Source organism: Populus nigra, chromosome 7 (genome assembly GCF_951802175.1).
Source record: "Populus nigra chromosome 7, ddPopNigr1.1, whole genome shotgun sequence".
NCBI lineage: Eukaryota > Viridiplantae > Streptophyta > Magnoliopsida > Malpighiales > Salicaceae > Populus > Populus nigra.
Window position 1 is genome coordinate 19,640,149 of NC_084858.1, and position 23,114 is coordinate 19,663,262.

General features: G+C 32.8%; 1 protein-coding gene across 1 annotated transcript; it reads left to right on the top strand.

Annotated features, from left to right (window-relative positions):
- Positions 1-7,183: 7,183 nt before the first annotated feature.
- Positions 7,184-14,101, top strand: LOC133699836 (uncharacterized). The gene is made up of 18 exons (XM_062123323.1): positions 7,184-7,518; positions 8,261-8,377; positions 8,501-8,626; positions 8,727-8,789; positions 8,907-9,014; positions 9,770-9,847; positions 10,814-10,906; positions 11,000-11,086; positions 11,644-11,745; positions 11,858-11,977; positions 12,088-12,150; positions 12,255-12,409; positions 12,749-12,830; positions 13,002-13,060; positions 13,161-13,206; positions 13,431-13,522; positions 13,605-13,674; positions 13,856-14,101. The coding sequence occupies exons 1-18, from the start codon at positions 7,291-7,293 to the stop codon at positions 13,925-13,927; spliced, it is 1,761 nt and encodes a 586-aa protein (XP_061979307.1). The 5' UTR covers positions 7,184-7,290; the 3' UTR covers positions 13,928-14,101.
- Positions 14,102-23,114: the final 9,013 nt, after the last annotated feature.

Consider the following 23,114-nt stretch of genomic DNA (forward strand, 5'->3'; position numbering starts at 1 on the left):
TTTTCATGTCATTCCCTAAAAAATTAAAGAACGACCCTTGAATTTGCTGATTCTTCAAATTTGATCCCTTTTCTTTTAATTATGATTTTTTTTATCTCAAGTAATTTTTTAAATTGGAATGCCTTTTTAATTTCACCCATTTAAAGTTTTTTCATATTTCAAATTTGATCCTTATTTTTTATTGCTATTTTTTTGTTTGGAATCATTTTTAAAATTGATTTTGTTTTACGATTTCACCTTCCTTTAGTTTTTTTTTCATGTCAAATTTAATCTCTACTCTTTTGATTATGAATTTTTTTGCTTTGATAATATTTTAAAATTGATATTTTTAGATTGATTCACAATATTATTGGTTAGACGTAAATCCATGGTTTCACAAGTTGCGAGTTCTAAAACTTTAACCATGTTTAGGATGTTCGTGCAGGTTTGCTTAGCTTTTTTCCCTATATCTAAGTTTTTTTTTCTTATTTCATCCTTTCATTTTATTCAATTGAATATTGGGTTCCTTTTTTTTTAGCATGCTTTCTATGGAAAATTTTGTTGGTTTTGAAAATGACCCCGTTATCTCGGGTATTTTTGTTTACCATTCTTTAATTTTTTACGGTTTTTTAAATTTATATTTTTCCCCAATCTCTTCCTTCAATATTTGAAATGACTTTTTTTTAACAATTTATAAGGTTGGAATTCTTTTTCTATTTCATCCCCTTTTATTTTAGTTTTCTTTTAAATTTAGTTCTCATTCTTTTCATTGCTATTTGTTTTATTTGAGATAATATTTTTAAATATTTTTATTCATTTTTTTTCTCTATGATTTTCCATTGATTTTAAAAATGACTACGACTTTCTTTGGGTTTTTTAATTGTTGCTCTTTGTTAGATTTACTTTGACTAATCAATATTAAATTGGTTAGAAATTAACCTTCTTGTTTCAACCAGGGTTTAGGATTTAATGGATTACAAGTTTGAGATCTTTTCTCGGGTTTAGAAGGTTTGTCCAAGTTTGTTTTGAGTTTTTCCCCTATTTTAAAGATGATGTTTTTTATTTTTTTTTATCATTTAACTTTTATATCATTAGTGATTAGATTTATTTTTGTTCATCTATCTTTTATATGATTTTTTTAATCGTGCATTTTTTTTTGTTTCTCTCCTTATTTTTTAAAGGTTTGTCCATATATTAGGCTTTTTTCCTTAGTTGTTTCTTTGTTCCAAGTCACATTAAAAATAAAAAATAAAAACATGTTTGCATCATACAATTACATTTTTTTTTCAATTTCACCATCTTCTATTTTTTTATCTTTTAAATTTGGTCCCCAATCTTTTTATTACTATTTGTTTTGTTTAGGGTCATTTTTTGGATTTTTTTTAAAATTTCATTCTTATGGGTTTTTTAATATCAAATTTGATCTTCATCCTTTTTATTGCTATCTTTCTTGCCTTTGCAAATTTTGAAAAATTAATATTTCTTGTCACAATTTCATCTTTCAAAATTAAATTGGTTTGAAATTAAGCTTCTTAATTCAACTAGAGTCCGAGATTTTACAAGTTGCAAGTTTTTAAGATTCAACTAAGTTTTGAAGGTTTGCTCGGGTATGTTTAGTTTTTCTTTTTTTTTTCAAGCTGGTGTTTTCCCTATTTTTTTTTAGAATTTTGATTTGTTATTTTTTTTTCAGTTGAACTTCTATAGGGTTAGTATTAGATTCATGGCTAGTGACACCGATTTCAAAAGTTAACGATAATTGACTTTTTTTTTGTCATTTTTAAATTTATTTATTTTAATTTCATCATTCAACATTTATGTATTGAATATTGATCTTCATTCTTTTTTCCCTTTCCTTAAAACCGATCCTTTTTTTTTCTTGCTTTTCCTTTTATAAGGTTATCCCAATTCTACATCCATTTTTACAGAGTTCGTAAGTTATCTCAGTTTAACTGAGATTTTTTTCTAGCTTTTTATTTTCATTTTCAACTTTAAACATTGGCTTTTTCAACCACTGAATGGGCTCATGTCGATTTTTTTACCTCTTTTTTGTTATCATTTTTTTCTATTTTATTTATTATTGTTATATTTTTTATTCATATTATTTAAATTACCAATGGAACTGGTGAATTTGGTCTCATATTTTGTTCCTTAGCTTTTTTTTTTTGACACAAAACAAAAATTAATCAGCCCATGGTGAAGCGTGGGCCATAAATCTAGTGCTATTATAAAGATCAACGGTAGTAATATAATACGTGAAATTAGTGATTTATTACCATGAAACAAATTTGGTCATAATAAAATATTAATGAAAGAATTTTCCAAACTATCCTTTTAAATTTAGTTATTAACTAGAAGTGAGTCTCGCTATGCTGAGGGGTTGAATTATGTTTTTCATAAAAATATAATATTTAGATGTTACAAACGTGTTTTAAAAAAAAACAAAGAAAAATCTATGACAATAGTTATAGACCTGACTATGTTAAATAAGTTGGTTATATTTTAATTAGATGATAAACAATAGGTAATGATAGTAAACAAACAAAAAAAAAACGATCACGATAACTTGGGAAAGAAACCTTTTTTTAAAAGGGTAAAAACAGCATAGTTGAATTTTCAACCAACTAAATATGAAAAGATAAAATTGGGTAAAAAAAAGAAAAAAAAATAGACTCAGATCAACCCAGGTTTGCATGATAGACATGTAACCTAGGTAATAAAAGGAAGGCGAGCCAGCCCAGACTAATATGTGAAACCTATGGGCCAGATCATAAGATTGAGATAAACCTAATAAGAAAGAAATCTAAGATGAGCTTTTTAAAAAAAAAACCAAAATCAAGCAATGAAATCAAAAAAGAAAATAAAAGAAAACAAAGAGGTTAACCTACATTAACTCTTCAAACTCATGACCCAAGTTACTTAAACTGGAAATACCGTACATGGAAAAAATCATGAATCTTCATGCCCAACTAATCAAATGTTAAATGATAAAATCGATAAAAAAATTCAATTGTACAAAAGGATCTAAAACCAAAGATAGTAATTAAAAGTACAAGGATCAAAATTAAAGAAAAAACAACTTAGAGGACAACCATGGATTTTCAATTGAAGGGTAAAATTGAAAAGAAAAATCAATTTAACAAAAGGATAAAAAAATAAAAGAATGAGGACAAGATTGGAAAAAATAATATATCATAAATTTAGATTGAAGAACAAAATTGAAAAGAAATCAAAATTGTACAAAAGGGTGAAAAAAATAGAAATAAAAAAAATATCGACCAAATTGAAAAAAAATAATATAAAAAAATTAAAATTGAATGATGAAATTGAAAACAAAATTTTTTTTTTGCAAAAGAACTGAAGTTGAAATATCAATAACTAGGAGTACAACTATGAGATTTTATATGACCAATGTGATTTTCAAAGGGAGGAGAGAAAAAAAAAGAAAAAAAATTCCCGCCGGCGACAATACGACCCACCACCATCGCCACATGTCGCACCATTAGGAAGAGGATGCAGTGAAGATTCTAACGACGTTGTGGAAAGGTGGTTGTAGCCACTAGAAGACACTGCGCACACCGCTCGAAGGCCGAGGACGCCTCCCAACACGTGCCAACCACTTTTCTAATTTAATAATATTTTATGTTTATTAAAAAAATAAATTGCCTCAACTAACGTGATGATAATAAAAAAGCTAATTAAAAATTATATTAATATCAAAAATAAATTAAAAAATTATTTTAATATGTTTTTAAGCAAAAAAATATATTAAAAAGTAACAGAAATGCTAACTAGAAGTATGCAATGAATTTGCCTTTTGATTTAGGTTTTTTTGAATGGTAATTTTAAAGAGTTAAGGACCGGATATTTGTGAACTAAGTGTGTAAATTGATTTTAGGGCATTTTTTATATATATGTCGTAAACAACTTGGATATATTTGTTTAGCTTTGAATTTCAAGAATAAAGTTTTTATAGATCTCTTTCTTAACTAGATTCAATTTTTTTTTTAAATTCCTTAAAATGTTTCAAATCAACGTGGGAGGCGTGTCTTTAAAACAATGTTTGAAAAGAGAATTTATTCTTAGTTGATATGAGAATTTTATTATAAAGAAAAATATCTATTATTATTGTAAGAAAATTGACGTCGTGGTAAAATTATAATTATTAAATGAACAAAGAAATATTATAATTTGTATTAAAAAAATATTAATCTGGTCAAACCTAGTTAATTTATGATTGTGAAATTTAACTAAGCCAATAATATATATTTTTTTAAATATTTTTATTTTCATAAAAAAATAATTTATGTTGGTTTAGTGACCTATGAATTTTTTTTTTTTTTGGTAACCCGGGGTGTCCGGGCCAGCTTACGCGCACCACAACTAATCTCCGGACCCACTGAACACCCTGCAAGCCCGGGGTGACCTATCAATTTTGATGTGATGACTAAATGACCAGAATTTCTTTTTCATTAGACACCAAATTGAATCCGTAACAACATGTATAAAATCAAATCATACATAGAATTGAATTTATAATTTATTATAATTTTTATATTGGAAATAAAATACTAAATCATAAAATTAAATTAAATTCAATTATATTATCTAAAATACTTGTAAAATTAAATTGAATTAACAATCTTGGCTATTTTACTTTTAATTTATAAATTATTTTTTCGTTTAAAAAACATTTTTTTTACTAATATAAAATCAGAATCCAAAAATTATTTTATGATAAATTATTTTGGTAAAATTATGGTAACTAACCTGGACGTAACTAACCTGGACATGGTGTTTTGCAAGTCAAAGGAAACATATAGGGACCATAGTAGTGAGTCCGTTTGGTATTGTGGTTGCTTTTGTGGTTATGGTTTTAAAAAAATAGTTTAATAAAAAGTGCTTTTTGTGAGGTTCGTTTTGAATTTTGATGTGTTTGGTTAAAACTGCGGTTGAAATTGTGGTTGAAAAAAAAAAATTTCTTGTGTTTGGTTAATATGCTTTTTGTATGAGGTTTGATTGTAAAATTACCTAAAAGAACATACACGTATATATAACAAACTATTTGCAATTCTATCGCGTACAAATCCCATATGTGAAGGCCTATGCGATCCTTGAATAACTAAACGAGGTACAATATCAGGTAAAAAGTCATCTGGAATGAAATTGAAATTGCGATCATACTCGAAAAAAACCTCATCTTGCGATCTCCTTCTAATATAGTTATATAGTGCCATTGATATAACTAAACATCTACATATTTAATTTTTTTTAAAATAAACATATATATATATATATATATATATATATATATCTCTAACAAAAATTACATCTAAATATAACCACTCAATAAAAAAGCGTTATACAAATAAATTATAATAGCATAAGCAATATATGTTTTGTTGCCATTATTACATAAAAACTTGTCTGAATTTTCACCAACCAATGAAAACCAAGCATGTTTAATTTGTATTTATACTTGTTTTTAAAGGGCATTGTTTTCAATCACGGATAAAAATCTATAAATTTCCAGAACCAGCCGCCACCACGTAGAGCACCAAATCCTCTCTTCCCTTTAGTTCCCCATTTACCTCCTCTTCGTTTTCTTTCTCCCTCGGCCTAAAAACAACACAAGATTAGGATGTAATTACCAGTGCAACGAAGCATCTTACAGCAGTTGTCCTAGAATTTGGAGAAGAGAGCACAACTGCTGTTGATGAAAAGATGGCTACTGGATAATGGGCAAAAAAAGATGTTTGCCTCCCCAACATCGACGGGCTAAAAGAAAAACTGGGGGAAACTTTTGGAAAGGATCCAATGGAATCAAAGGACCCATTGCACATGGTGAACTCAGACCACTTGAATTGTTTGGAAAGGATCTTGGATGAGGATAAGGTGTTCTACAGAATCGTCGCCGAGGCCAAAGAAATCAAAACAAATTAGGAACAAAGGGGAAGATGGGCTCTCCAACGGAAAAGTTTTGCAATGTTAATTAAAATTATATAGTGTCTGTGAGAGAGAGGAAAACACGACAACAAAAAGCAATTGTTTTTTGCTTTTCAAAAACTAAGGTCTAACCTCAGTTTTGAAGGGGGGTCCACGTGAAAAAAAATGTGGTTAGAAATAACCAAACACTTTAAAATAACTTTTGATGCCAACCGTAGCCGCAACAGCAAACTCAAATACCTTTTTAGGCATATCGAGAAATCTGCCGAGCTTTTCATAGCCATGATAGTTCTGCAACAATATATTTGGATAGTGTTTAGAAATACGGTCATATTATGTATTTTTAAATTTTTTTTTTATTTCAAATTAAGTTTTTTGATATTTTTAGATTATTTTAATATATTAATATCAAAAATAATTTTTTTAAAATAAAAAATATTATTTTAATGCATTTCTAAATAAAAATTATTTTTAATCATAATCACTACTATATGTTTAAATATATTTATTTTTTAAAATATACCGACTTGTATATTTTAAACGAAAGAAAGAAAATAGGAACGATGATCCAAAACTAGCTTACAGGAGACAAAGACCACTAATTTGACATTTTTTAAATGTGACAAAAACTATAGCTTCGTTTGGACACTTCTCGACCAATATCTTGTTGATTCACCTATTTTTAAAAATATATTAAAATAATAATTTTTATTTTTTAAAATTTATTTTTAATATAATGATATCAAAATAATTTAAAAATATATAAAAAATTAATTTAAAACAAAAAAAAATTATTATTTTTAAATTTAAAAACAAAACTTTTCCAATATGTGTGATGCAGATGAAAAACCATTCACAAGCTAGATGCTTTTCCTTATTGACAAGCTAATAAAAAAATTGTCAAATAACAATTTTTATTTGGAATTATAGTATTTTTATTTTAATTTTTTTTACTGATTTTTATGATTTGAATTTTATTTTAAATTTAAATAAATATATTTAAAATCTAAAAAAACTTCAAACACAATTTAATATTTGGATCTATTCAAAGGAGAAACTAATACGTATACTCTTTGGAGTTTTCATGGATATCATCTTCCCGAAATGTTGCTAAGGAGAAACTAAAAGGTCAAGGCCTGGTCCAAAAGCTCCGTGATCCAACCAGTCTAGGCCCGGTCTAAAAGCTCCGTGATCCAACCAGTCCAGGCCCGGTCCTTTATACACCTTCCCTATCCTTAAATTTCCTCACTACCTTACTCTTTTTCAACCCCAACCTCCCCAAAAAAATAAAAAAACCCCCGCCATTAAGCATAATCTGTTCTAACTTCTAAGTGTTCTTCTCGAGTTCAAGAACCTCACCCAAAAATCATGACCGTAGAGACTCTGCCGTACCAAAACGGCGTCGTCTCCAACGGAGATCTAGCCTCCGCTAACCCTAACTCTACAAAGAAATCCAAAGTGAACGAACGTCGTCGTCGCAGACGCAAGCAGAAGAAGAACAAGTCCCAGGTTACTGATGCTTCCGCCAACGGATACGACAGCGACACCGCCAATGATGATGGCGATGATGCCAAGGAGAACGCCGATCCTCAACAGGTTCGTAGTCTAGTTCTAGGGTTTTTCTTTTGTTGATAATGCTATTGTGGCGGTCTATTTGTTTGAATAATTGAATAATTTGAGGTAGTTTAGTTGATTTTGTGGTGTGAATTGGTTGTTTTTACTGTCTAAATTTGTGAAATTAGGGTTTTGCTCTCAATAATTGAGATGAGACTTTAGGGTTTTGCTTTTGGTACTTTAGTTGATTTGAAGCTAGGGTTTTATATCCTATGTTGGCATGATGTACCGATGATGCTGCTCTCTTTGTATTAGTTTTTTTGAGCATACATTTATTAGAGGGAAAACACTGCTAGTAATTATTAGGAATTTATAGCACTGTTCGTGGTGTTTTCGGTAAATAATAGATGATAGTACAATGTGTGAAACTGATTATGTTCCTTGAAAACAGTAAATACCAATTTAATCAATTGGGAGAAAAATTGGAGTTTATAATCTGTTCCAATGCTGCCTTTTCTTTCTCTTGATTGCTTCTTGTACTTAGAAATGTAATCAAGTTGCACTCTGAGGTTCACTTCATTGTTTGTTTGGCTGTTCTTTGTATAATTAGATGGACTTTCTTTGTATAAATGTCATCTTTGTGATCGCTCGGTTAATTTAGAGAAGAATTAGATTTGAATTTGTATTGATTCTATGTGTTTTTATGTTGATTTAATTGCAAAAAATGCAAGTTATGGTGTATAGATTTTAACTTGGCAACTTCTTATATTGTCCAAACTTGCAGGTCGTTGACCAAGTTGTTATTGAGTATGTCCCAGAAAAGGCAGAGTTAGAAGATGGCATGGATGAGTTCAGGAATATCTTTGAGAAGTTCAATCTCCTTCAAAGTGCTGGTTCCGAGGTAAAAGGATTAGTTTTTATTTTATTTTATTTTATTTTTGCTTGACAAAACTGTGCATCACTGTTTCATTTTTCCCCTTAAGAAAGCAGTTTTTTGAATCCCATGTACTTTTATTATAAATAGGAGAATGATAAAAAGGATGAATCAGTCCAAAATGCGGAAGCCAAGAAGAAAGCTGACTCAGATTCAGATGAGGAAGAACAAGAAAATGAACAAAAGGAGAAAGGCGTGTCAAACAAGAAGAAAAAGGTTTGCATTTCTCATGGTGATTTATTATTGTCGTTGGTATTATTGCATTAATAGAATGAATAATGGCCGTTCCACTACTGAATGGTGTTTTGGTTTTCAGCTTCAACGACGGATGAAAATTGCCAATTTGAAACAGATATGCTCCAGGCCAGATGTTGTAGAGGTACAATTGGTGTTTAATGTTTCAGTGGTTTATTATTTTTCCTCTTTTGTGTCTGGTTATCATATAATATATGCCATCATTAATGTTTGGTTATTCATTAAATTATTTGGTTTGCAGGTCTGGGATGCAACTTCTGCAGACCCGAAGCTTTTAGTGTTTTTGAAGTCATACAGAAATACTGTTCCTGTGCCTAGACACTGGTGCCAGAAAAGGAAGTTTTTGCAGGTTAGTGGATCTTGTAAAAGGAACTCTATGGGTTAAAATATGCATGATAAATGGGCATAGTACATCATGAGAGGTTTAGGGATGGGGTGAGGAAAGATAACACTCGATGAGGCTTCTCTTATTTGTATATATGTGGTTCTTGCAGGGGAGCGGCTGTGACAATCATGGAGCCCAGACTTGTATGTGTTTGGCAAAGGGGACCCTTAAGTGTCATCTCTTTTAACATATTTTCTAGTGTGACTGGGGACTTAGATATTATATGAACCGTAATTTCTTGCAAGACCAGGCAGCAGGACATTCCTGATTCTCAGTTTGGTCAAGCTTTCTTTCCTTCAAACCTCGATTTCAAAATTTGAACTCTGTTTAATTTTTTATCATCCAACTGTTGCTCCTTTAGGTCACCTGAAACTCATAACACATAATAACCAAAGGGAGTGCTCCTGCTGCTTGATCTGCAACATAATATGATTGTTTGTATGTTACTTGTGTTGGGAAACTTTATTTTTCTTGTAAAATTTTACTTTTGTATTCTACACAATGGTTTTTTTTTTTAGCTATTGAGGTTCTAAATCATATACTTTGAATTTTCAGATGCCTTTCCATTGTGCTTAATGCTGGTGTTAGATTCGTTTAATTCAATATATTTAATTTATTTAGTTTTTAGCTTGAAATGACGTGAACTGGATGTCAAATTATGCTGATAGAACTTATTTTTCCGAAGTTGGTATCTCATCGAGTTTCTATTTGTTTTGCAGGGTAAGCGTGGTATTGAGAAGCAACCTTTTCAGCTTCCTGATTTTATTGCTGCAACAGGAATTGAGAAAATCAGACAGGTAACTTCATTGCTACTCTTCACAATCATAATTCTGCAGTTATATTTCACATGCTCATGCTTGTCATGACATAATTCTTTCATTGGCTCTCTGATTTCCTCTTAATGCTTGTTCAAATGACCTGTTTTTCGCATAATACCAGGCTGGTCTTTTGATGCTATGAGTTTTTCACTTGATCGTGCTTTTCATGATGAAGAATAATCATTGCTGCTTGCTTTTCTGCTCATTTACTTGTTTTATTGTCAGAAAAAAGAATTCTTTCTTTGGATTTTTGATCACCAATGCTTGTTCAAGTTACCTGGCTGTTCCATAATACCATGATAGTGTTTTGATATATATTTTTTTCACTCAATGTAACAATTAAAAAGATTTTCAGCAAATCAATGGTATTTTCACCCTCTCCTGCTCAAATTTTTTATCTTTATTTTTTTTTTACTTGAGTCCATTGGAGATTAACAAGAATATTCAATTTTCTCAACCGATGTATTATTGCTCATCTTGTTGAATGGCGTGAGTGATGCCAGCCATGGGTAGTGTTGATTTGATTTTGATCTCTTGCTGCCTTTGAGATTTCCTGATTTCACTGTCTGTTTTTCAAATAGAATACATGACAATATGACTTTCCAAATTAACTCTTGCTATTGATTAATAGCTTAATCATATTCATGTAAAATAGAAGTTGAGCCACTTAATGCAGGACTAACAGAGAATTCTGCAATTACATGAATTTTGGAATTTTAATTATTGCTGAGGAAATCTATTGAATATGCCATCTTTGAATATTATAGCTATTGAATTTTCATTTCTTTCCTATTTATCTCATTGTTGTGGATTTGAAGAGCCCTAGTCTCTTGTGGAGTCAAGAAGAATCCCTTGTGGACCAAGGGTTTGGCCTGCTGGATTTTAGGTTCTTAATCCCTCTTCTCATTCTACAGCAATTGTTATTCACCTTTCTTTCTTGTGCAGGCTTACATTGAAAAGGAAGACAGTAAGAAGTTAAAACAAAAGCAACGTGAGCGAATGCAACCAAAGATGGGGAAAATGGATATTGACTATCAGGTTTATTGCATTTATATATTTCCTTTTCATTTTAGGAGCTTGCAATGTTTCTCTGCCCATTTTTATTATTTTGTTTATGCTTTTGTTTGTTAGGTTCTCCACGATGCCTTTTTCAAGTATCAAACAAAGCCAAAGCTGACCACACATGGTGACCTATATCACGAGGGGAAAGAATTTGAGGTATGATTTTTTTTGTTACTATGCTTCTTTGACACTCGCATGTTTCTTTTCCATGTTAAAAAATCAGATCTCTATATACTTAATATTTTTTTTTGTTGATACTAAAGATGTTTAGTGTTATACTACTGTAAGACAATCTTCTACTTCAAGTAGATGAAGGAAATGTTATGAATCTCTATAACCACTTCTTGCTGTTGATATATCTGCAGTATGAAAGTTAGAGTCTAGGTTATATGAATTTGGCTTTTGAAGAACTTCGTGCATAAACAATAAAATTTGGAAGTTTTTTTTTTTTTTGGGGGTGGGGGGTTCAATCATTAATAACTCATTGCTTACAGAAGAGGTGCAGCTATCCATAGGCCATATCTTGGCTAAAATTCAACCTTCTTGTTTCGATGCAGCAGTTATAGTTGTTATCTTAGAAGAAAAAGTGAGAAGACATGATAAAATTTCTTCATTTTATGGGCTTAAGGTTGCTGCAAAATAATGAAAATGTTTGGGGTGGCATTTATATAATATATTCCACTTGTGATTCCAATTTTTCTTCTGATGTGCAGGTAAAACTTAGGGAGATGAAGCCTGGCAGTCTTTCTCAAGAGCTTAAAGAATCTCTTGGTATGCCAGAGGGTGCTCCTCCTCCCTGGCTTATTAATATGCAGGTCAGATTGGCTGACATCTTGTACTTGTTGAAGTCCACTGCTTATTTGTAGTTGTACTCATCACTCTTTACCCATATTTTTAATTTTATATTGACGGTGATTTCTCTTCTAGAGATATGGCCCTCCTCCATCGTATCCACATCTAAAAATTCCTGGACTTAATGCTCCTATTCCTCCTGGAGCTAGCTTTGGGTATCATGCTGGTGGCTGGGGCAAGCCTCCTGTTGATGAAGTAAGCTGTTTTTCTTGTTAAAACACATAAATATTTCATATTATGTTCTTTTCTGTCACACCCTGATATTATTTCAATGCGTAACCCATTTACTTGTGTATTGTGAATAGTATGGACGCCCTTTATATGGAGATGTTTTTGGGGTCCAGATACAAGATCAGCCCAACTATGAGGTACTTTCTATAATTAGGGTCTCCTTGGTAATTTGGATCATCATGCATTTCTTCTAGTGTATGATTTGTTACTATTTATAATATCTATTGGATCTCCAATTCAGGAGGAGCCAGTTGACAAGACCAAGCATTGGGGTGATTTGGAGGAAGAAGAGGAGGAAGAAGAGGAGGAGGAGGAGGATGAGGAGGAGGAAGAGGAGGAACAGCTTGATGAAGAGGAGTTGGAGGATGGTGCTCAATCTGTTGATAGCCTTTCAAGGTATTGGATTGAATTCTTTACTTCTCGATGTTTATTAGCGCATGCATCTTGCAATCATGTCCATTGTTTGTTAATCAAGGTTATTGTGTGCTTAAGCATGATTCTGCCATTGATTCCTTGTACGTGTGTAATTGTTCCTTCTCACATGTAGTTGTTCCTTTTACATGTGTAGTTGTTTAGTTTGTTGATCAAGATTTGGTGACTGTGCCTTTGCAATCCTATGGCTGAACATTCCTTTTAAGCGCACAGTTTTCTTAAAGTCCACCTATACCTTTTCTTCATCATGTTGAAAGCTACATGATTATGTTAAGTGAATTGACTTTGTTTTCCATTATGCAGCACACCAACTGGAGTCGAGACTCCTGATGTTATCGACCTACGTAAGCAGCAGAGAAAGGAACCTGAGAGGCCTCTATATCAAGTAAGTCGACTCACCATTCAAAATTGCACTGGTTTCATGTGAGTTTATACCTAACTGTATTTTTAGCGTTTTGCCTACTGTGTTCTGATATTATTACTACTACTATTTTGTTTTTGCCTACTGTGTTCTGATATTATTACTACTACTATTTTGTTTTTGCCTATCTTCAAGGTCCTTGAAGAAAAACAAGAGAAGATTGCTGCTGGGACTTTACTTGGAACAACACACACGTATGCAATCAGCTACTTGGAAAAATCCTTTTTTCTTTTCTTTCTGAGAGTCTGTCATCTTGTTCAATGTTCTCATTCTTCAACATGATTTTGCTTTCAGATACGTTGTTAACACGGGCACCCAGGACAAGGCAGCAGCCAAAAGGGTAAAAAATACACTTGGGATTGTGTTGGCCTTTTCTATTTGAAGCAAGTTCAATTTAGCGACATAAAATGTTCAAATAAAAAAAACCAGGCTTTACAGAAACTGTTTTGATTATGCATTTAAGCTGAGAAATCTTATTTCTGTAACCTAATCAATTTTTTTTTGTTTTCTTTGCACAAAAGTAAGAATTAAAATGTATCAATCTTGTCAATATTATTTATGCAGGTTGATCTGCTTAGAGGTCAGAAAACAGATAGAGTTGATGTCACTCTACTACCCGAAGAATTGGAAGTTATGGATAATGTTTTACCTTCAAAGTAAGTGGACCCAGTGTAAATGCTTGCCATCTATTCATAAATGGACTGCAAAATCGTTTTCTAACTTTGGTGAATTTGATAGATACGAGGAAGCAAGAGAGGAGGAGAAGCTGCGTAGTCAACGAGAGGATTTCAGTGACATGGTTGCAGAGGTGCTCATTTTACTTGTTTATCAAATTAATGATATGGTTTATTTTTTTTAAAGTTTTGGATATCCAAGACATGACATATTGGAGTTGGCTGGCGAGACCTGTCATTCCAGGCATGCCTAAAAGGCACCGCCCCATTAATGAATTCTGACATGGAAATCTTTACTGTTTATTCTCTTTGCAGAATGAGAAGAAGAGGAAGCGAAAGATGCAGGACAAGGATGGGAAATCGAAGAAAAAGGACTTCAAATTCTGAGGTGGTCATGTCTAAGGCTATTAGAAATGGAGGTCAAGAGTCTCTAGAGAATTGCAGCATTTTGTTGTTAATTCTTGAATGAAGAATGATTTCACGAATTCTGTGCATAGCTTTGTTGTATGGTTTTGAGAACAATAAAATATCAAGTGCCAGCAGCGGCTCTGGTTTTCCCAAGCAATCAGTTTTTGTCCTATGCTGTGTCTAGATTCTGGAGGTGCATTAGCATTTCAATTAAAGTTGCTCGAGACATGTCAGTAAACAGGAATCTCTGTAAGGCTCTGTTTTTTTTTTTTTTTTGCAGGAAAGTTGTTTTCTTTTAGAAAATGAATTCCGGTGAATTCTTGGAAAATGAATTTCAGGAAAGTATTTTTCAATATTTGATAGTGTTATGGAAAATGAACTGGAAAACACTTTCCAGTTTTGGTTATGTATGAAAAAGAAACTGGAAAATAATTTATTAATGAGTTAATTTTTTTTTTCAAGTTTATCTAATATATATAAAATATTTAATATAAATATTTAATTACTTACAATAAAGAAATAAAATCTAAAAAGTATAATGATGAATATTTTTTTATTATAATATATATTCATACATAGCTTATTTTATAAAATATAATTATATATGTCTTATCATATTATATAGAAATAAGTTTGTGAAATATTTTTTAAATAAAACCTATTACTATATTTTTTTTCAATTTTAAAAGCTTAAAAAAAGTTTTTTTTGTTTCATATGAAGAAAGCCAAATTAGTTTATGGTAAGAGTTATATATTTGGGTTTTTTTTTTGGTATGAATTTTTTTTTAAAAGATAAATAGATTCAAAAAAATATTTTGATGGGTTTTTTGGATAAATATTTTTTTATGGGTAAAGACAATTATCCCTTTAATATATATCGAATAAGCATCATGAAATAAATATAAATATCTAACATAAAAAAAAATCATGCATAAATATTAAGTCTTGATGTCATATACATACATATTAGTTCAAATTACAAACATGAACATGCTAGACTGAATTAAACAAGTAAACATACTTGTCAAATAACAAACATACTCTGAACCCAAATTTTAAACATAGTCAAACCATCTTAGCAAACAGGCCTGTAGTAGTGTTGGTTCATAAAATTCTGAACCCAAATTTTCCTTAAATTAGCATTTTTTGCCATAAATGCTTTTGCCAACATTTCATTTTGGACCAAAAGATCAAATGTCTCCCCAAGAGTGATCTCATCAAAGCCTTCAATTTTCATCACTTCCGCATACAACGCATTAACATCAAGTTGATTTTTGCTGAGGCTTCGAATTGCAAGTGCTACATCTCCAATCTGTTTAGACAACTTTTCAACACCATCATCTTCATACATGCGATTTCTCTTTCTATGTTGCCTCTTTTGCGTACTAGAGGAAGATGTCTCTTTTCCCCTAGAAGTTTCTTCATATTCCCCTTCATTTTCAATTGAAATTGATTGCTCTTCAGTGTTCTCTTCCAAGTTGACATCAGCATATGATTTGGCATAATTCCCGGTTGCCATGTCTTTTCCAACAACAATTGTCATTATTTCGTACATATCAAGTTTTTTGTTGAGATACTTGTCATGATTGGGATGTGCCTGTTCATAAAGTATAGAATATGCAATTTTTTAGTTCATTGTATAACATTTTAGAACCAAAAGTAAATATAAAAATTACAAAGAGTATAATAATTATCATACCTTTACTTCTTCATCATATACATCTTTCGAAACTGTAATCATCTTCAAACAATCATCCTAGCCAAAGCCACTTTTATTTTTAAGCTTGGTAATTATTCCCCATTCTTTTTTCACAGTCTTGAGATGATTGTCTACATGCTTAAGCTCGCATTGCACATTGAACTTTTGACTAATTTCTGTAGCCACCTTAACAAAAGATTCTACTTTAAAGGTGGAAGAAGGTTTGCTTCCTTTAAGTGCCTCCTCAGCTAATATCTCAAGCAACATGTGAGACATAGGCTTAGACCATGTAAAGTGCTTGCCCTTGCATTTTTCATTCAGTGTGGAACTCATTTCTACAAAAAAAAAATTACAAATTTATACAAAATAAAATCATACAATATTTAGATTTAATAAATTTCATATAAAAACTACAATTAATAATTAAAAGAGAAATTATAATAAAGTCAACATCTACTCCAAATACATAACAAATATAATACAAACTCAAGCAAGACATAATAAAAACAAACACATATAATTAACACTCAATTACTAGTTTCTTTGAGTGTTATAATCATTCCACATGGTTGAGGCAATCATTTCTCTTTTTGTTATCCACTCCCTATTCTCTTCCCTTTCCTCCCGTTGACTTAAGTTGATTGTTCGTCTAATTGGTTCACTATCCGAACATATTTCTTCCATAAGAAAGTCATAAGGATCAACCCCCATTATGTGATTATGAATAATACAACATGCAAGCACAGCATCTACTTGTGTTTCATAAGACCAAAAAGATTTTCCATCAATTAATCTAAAACGACTCTTCAAAATACCAAACCTTCGCTCAATAGCGGTTCTCAATGAAGAGTGTCGAAGATTAAATAGCTCCTTTTCATTTTCTGGTGAACGTTCTGTAAACTCATTCAAGTGATATCGAACTCCACGAAAAGGAGAAATGATTCCTTTTCGAATACCGTAACCAGCATCACCAAGATAATATTTCCCTACACATTAAAAAAAAAACCTATTACTATCTTTATGTAATAAGACATTTTATATGTTTATTGCATATAATACATACTGTATTATATACCTTTTGGAATTTTTAGACCATTAGATCTTGATAATGCATCACGTAAAACCCGTGAATCATAGGCACTTCCTTCCCAGCCAGCTAAAACATATATAAACTTCAAATCAAAAGTTATAGCTGCTAAAACATTTTGTGTTGTTCCTTCTTTTCGTCCTCAAAACTTTCCTTGAATCTCAACAGGAACATTTGCAGGAACATGGGTACCATCAATTGCTCCCACACAATCCTATATAAACATGAAAAAATAATTTATAACCTTTTCTTCTGAATGTCATTAATTAATTCATAAAATATTGGTCTTGTTTTCATACCTTAAAATAAGGATAGAATCTTCTATTATTCATTATTTCAGCTGGAACTGTATCATCTGGATCTTTAATAAGGTGTTTGTATAACTTAAGAATTGCTTTTAAAACAATTCTAAAGTAACGATGGATAGTTTCAACAGACGTATAGTATATACCACTAATAACCCGAAATCTTTGGTTTTGGCCTACAATTTGTAAGAACATAATTACTTGCTCCCTAATAGACACATTTTGAGTTGATCGTAATAGGTTACGACTTGTGAGAACATCACACAATCTATATAATATAACAAGTTTCATACGAATTTGTTCAATGCAATGTCGATCACCTCGATTCAAAATGCTGTCAATATAGAATTCTCGTTGAGCAATTGCATTTATATGTGGTTTCTTGGTATATAAATTCTATTTCTTTCTTCTTCAATAATAGCTATCCCTGTAGCTATCACAGTTACAGCTGCTCCCATGCATGCTGCATTAATTATCTTACTATCCATAACATGAAAGTGAAGTTTTCTGATAACAAAACCTAAAAATGTAGGGAAATAAATATTAAAAAAAGCATATAAAATACTTACATAATCAATACAATAAATTATGTCAAAGAAGCTGACAATATACAATTCATAAGTTCACAATGATCAATAAGATCAATCATTTTAATTCTTAATAATGTGATTATCGAATAATTAAATAAACATAAGTTTCGAAAATCACCTCGTATGCGGCAACACAATACACGATCGAGTTCATGGCTAGGTTCAATTCTATTCTATTTTGATTTGTTAGTTATAACCATGAAGATTGTTGAGTTTAAGCACTAATAGGTAGGCAAGGCTGGTCCATAATATTTGTATGATAAAAAAACTAATCAACCCAATCACCAGTTACAAATTAGGGAGATTTTATTGTTAATCTCTATTTTTAGAGGAACAATACCTAGTTAGAGTTGTATTACATTATATTTCATTACGCTATTAAACACATAATTTATAACTAAAATTACAAATATAGTATAATTAGTTCTCATGATCTGTGTGGGGTTCTACTACAACCACATGAACAAACTACAGCAGCCTTTATAAAAAAACCCCACCGTTTTCTCTGTTCTCTCTCGCCTATCTCTAACTCTCTCCCATAACTAATTAAAGACATCATCTCATCATCATTTGATTTCTCCTCTCATTCTTCATTCCACTGTCATTCCTATCTCATTCGGTTTCATTCCACTGTCATTCCCATCTCATTCGGTTTCTCATGCCCCTCTCAATCGGTTTCTCTCATTCAGTTTCTCAAATTCCCCTCTCACTCCCCTCTGATTCCCCTCATTTAGTTTTTGAAATCCCCCAATTCCCCTCATTCCCCTGGCTTTTCTCGTCTCACTATTCGTTCTCTCTCGCCTATCACTGATCGTTCTCTCTCGGTTGTCTCTCTTCCCCTGCTCTCTCTCGGTTCTCTCTAACCATTCCCCTGTTCTCTAAAGAAGCAGGACACCATCACAGATTCAAGGGGCAGGACACCATCACCATTCCCCTGTTCTCTCTCTCTCTCTCTCTCGGTTCTCTCTCGCCTATCACTGATTTGCTCCTCATCCCCAGTTCTCATCCCTCTCTCACCCGACAGTTTCCCCTCCTGTTCGCGTCACTCTCTTTGTGCTGGATCCGGTGACGGGGAAACAGGGTAAGGGCTGGTTGGGTCTTGTTTGGGGATTTTTATTTCTCTCAAGAAGCTGCCGAATGTGCAAGAATAAATGTGTTTTTTATGGCTTGATTGTGATGAAATTGGTTGGGTTTTTCTGTGAGCATTTTTGACTGTGACGAGGAGATGAAGAAGAAAACTGGGTATGGGAAAAAAATTGACAGGCAGAAGATAAATTAAATAGAGAAATACATACAGAAGATAAATAAAACAGAGAAAATATATAGAGTTTTTCGGGACAGACAAACAAGAGCAAAGATTTTTAGCTATAATTCTTGCAGATCTAAAAAATATGAAGAAGATAAAAACATAAAGGAAATAATATTGAAAAATAATAGAGAAATTTGGGGGAAAAAATACCTGAAATGAAGAGTGTGATTCTCAGAAATCGATTGACAGGGGAATGAGAAACCGAATGACAAATCTTCTTGCTTTTCAATTGTTTTTGGATAGAGATGCAGAGAGGAGTTAGATGTGTTTTATCAGTAAAGATAGGAAAGTGTTTTCCTTTTGACAAGGAAAGGAAAACACTTTCCTACGAGTAAAGTAAGTATTTTTTGTTGACCGGAATTAATTTTCCTTTGACCAAGTTTCCGGATGATTGCCAAACATTGGAAAATAAGAAAAATGAATTCCTGGAATTTGGTTTCCTTGAAACAAACAAGGCATAAATGAAACTACAACATTTCACGTGGAATCATTTTTGAAAAAGAGAAACAGTCCAGGATGATTGTAAAGTGATAGGCTGTCAGGTGGAACTTAAATTTTTTGGATGCTATACTTTCCAATTAAGATTTTCTTGAAAGTGGAGTGGTAGTGGGTTTCTGACTCCTTGAATGACCTATTTTTGTAGCCACATGTGTCGGTGGCTATTTTTGTCTTCGAAGAGGACATCACTCAAATACTTGTCATTGACATCGGTTTGGAGTATGCGCTGACCTGTGGATGGAATGACTAAAGCAGGCAGATTTTGTGTGGCTGTCTTTAATTTTCTGACAGTTTGAGTCTGCTTTTCTGTCCAAGAGTCTGCATCTTGCTTGAGCATAAGATGAAGTGGTCTTGTCATTTGTGCAACTCTAAATACCACGAGGAAGGATTTTAAACTTGGATTTGAAGTAAACTTGGATAAAATTTCTGAGATATTGGACAATGCTAAAAAATTATTGAATTTGCTTTCTCGTGAGGGGGCCATCCGGAAACTTTTGGAGTTCTTCAGCTATATGGGTGCCATCTGCAAAGATCATGCCAAGAAATTCGATTTCCTTTTGACAAATGGGCATTTTGCTTTCAGAAAGCATGATGCCATGGTGGTGAACAATCTCTGTAAATTGCTTTAACAAAGTAGCATGTGAGTCCTCATCTTTGAAGAAAAGTAACACATCATCAATGTAGATTAAAGCTGATCGAAGCATCGGTTCAAACACTTTGATCATGGCCTTTTAAAATAATGAGGGTGCCATTTTAAGACCAAAAGGCATGACTCTCCATTGATAATGATGATCGGATATGCAGAAACCTGTTTTGTATCGGTCCTCAAGATGAATACTTAGTTGCCAAAAACTTGCCTTGAGATCAAACTTGGAGAAAACTTTGGCATTGTGAAGGCATAAGAATAATGTCATTGTATTGGGTAAAGGGAACTTATCATCTTGGAGGAAATGATTCAAGGGCTGGTAATTGATGACCAGCTTGAGTTTGCCTCGTTTTTGTTCAAACCTTTTATTATTATAAAAGGCTTCACAGGACCATTGAGAGTCTGTAGGTTCAATTAAACCTTGGGTCTGTAACTGGACACATTCCTCTTGAGCTAATATTTTGTACTCAGGATTCATTCCTGAATGACTAGCTTTCGTGGGATTGATGTCTTCATTAAGCTTGAAAAGAAGTTTAATAAAAAACTGTGGATTTTGCCATAATGGATGAGGAAATTAGCAAGAAAGTCTTAATGAGAGTTTGAACATGAATGTTGGATAATTTGGGCTTTGAGAAGGGCAATGTTTTCTGTGGAAGAGGGTTGGATTTCATAGAGTGAAGGGATAATTGTGTATGGAAGGAAATGGGCTTTATACTGAATACCACGAGGAAGGATTTTAAACTTGGATTTGAAGTAAACATCAAACCCAATGACTAAGTCTTTGCTAGGTAAAGGAGAACTAAGGACATGGGTTTTGACAGAACATTGAGGCATGATTTATATGGTAATAGGCTTTTTAGTTTTGAATTGGGTGCAAAAGACTTGATTATCGGCAGCTCGAAAGTATTCTTTATGGGTGACCCAACAATGAGGGGGATAACTTTTAGGTTAAAAATGGTTCTGTGGGCTCCTGTGTCAAATAAGGCTATGGCTTTGATGGGCTTAACATATTTGGATGTAAGAATGGTAACATGGGCTAAGGGTATTAGATGTGAAGGAGAAATGGTAGGTTGGGCTTGGTAAAGTTCATAGATCTCATCATCAAAACTTTCATCTGCTACAGCAATTATGGTATCAGGAGTGATTTCATCCGTGAGTGAGAATAAGGATTCAACTTCATCATCATCAGGATTGAACTTTGTATTTTGGGCTAGAAAATCAATTAACTTTAATGACTGAGCCTTCTTTTGGGGACAGGCTTTTGCAAAGTGACCTTTGCGCTTACAGATGAAACATCTGTTAGAGCTGGGAGTGAAGTGCTTGGGGCGTCTAGTGTGGCAGCATCTTAAGAACTTCCATTTCTTCTGGCGACCACTGAAAGAAGATCGGTGGATTTTCTTGAAATGCTTTTTTTTTTCATGGAACAATTGCAATCAGTATTATCGGAGCATTTAATCAGCAAATCTGATCATTTGCAAGCACGAAACATATTTTTGTCAGGTTGTAATATCTTGGTAAAATATTTGTGTTGATCACACATTTTGTTGAGTGCTTCCAACACTTGATGAAATATGGTGCCAAGAAATTGGTTGTCAATAACTTCTTTTCTGGTTTTGAATAATCTGAAAGTCTCATCAGCCAAATCTCTAGGTATGGATGCCAAAAAGGCATGTTTGAGGATTGGATCATCGGGACCAGAGAGAATATGGTATCGTCGGCACATTTCTTTAAAATGCCTTTCAAAATCAGATCGCAATTAGGAACAACACTTCATTTTGAAGTACTCATACTGTGCTATTTCTTTGTCATTTAAAGCTTCGCCAAGGAATTCATAATGAAGCCAGCCCAAAGCTTCAGAAAGAGATGCACTGTTCACAAATTGCATTTACCTGTAATCACCTAAGGCATGGAACCAGTCCCATAAAGTGCCAGAGAACTTTGTAGAGAATTGTTGTAATGCATCCCTGAGGGTGGCGCCGTCCTTAAGCATATAACTAGTTAGCCATGAAAGAAATTCAAGGATTCTGTCTCGCCATTTTACTCGTGGGATATCATCTAGAGTAAAATAACCACCGGTACCTGGAGAATGGGTATGGGGATGATAATGTCGAGGATTGAGATTTACCTCATCATCACTGCTTATGGGTTCATCCACACTAACTCTTGTGGTAGAGGTCGAGGAGGCTTTTGCCGAGTCCGTGATGATTGAGGATCTGATGTCTGTGCTGGAAGAGGATCAGCCATCAGTAATGGTGGCATAGAACAAGTGTCAGAAGAATCTTCTTCAGTAAAAGAGTCTTCAGAAGTTACCAGAGTTTCATCATCAGGAGTCTCTTCTTCAGATGTATTGGCAAGAGGTTCATGGGTAAGGATTTTAGGAATAGTTTGTTTGGAATAAGTGGTAAGAAAAGACTGGATAGGGTTGGAAGGGTGGTTTGATTGGATCATAAGTTGATAAGGGTCATAGGAGTCTTGGAATGGATCATTAGTGTCATGCTTTTTGGATTCAAAAGAATCAGATGATGAAGAGATGATAGGGGCTAGTGATCTGGGTTTTTTGGAAGTGCTTGCTAATAGGGTTTTCCCTTTATCTCTTTTGGAGAGAGGTTTGAAAAGTTTTTCAGGGTCTGGGTTTCCAAATAGTTGAGGTGTGGTAGGTAGAGATTGGGGGTTGTAGGAAGGGGAATGTTTAGCCCAATAAGGGTCTGGATAATAGGAGGTCATTCTAGTTTGTGGAGGTTCAGGAAATGGTAAAGGCTTAGATTTGGATTTGGCTAATTCAGTCTGAAGAGACTTGAGTTGTATTTTGAGAGACTGAATCTCGTGTTCCTTCTGAGGGTTGACATGTCTGCCATTAGAAGTTTGAAGAAGTAAATACTCATGGATGGTGGAGATCCTTTGTTGAATTTCAACACATAGTTGTTCGAGATGAAGAATTTGAGAATTAACAGAGACAATCATTTTTTTCAGATTAGTCTGAACCAAGTCAACCTTAGATTCTATTATATGAAGAATAAAATTTTGAGCAATGG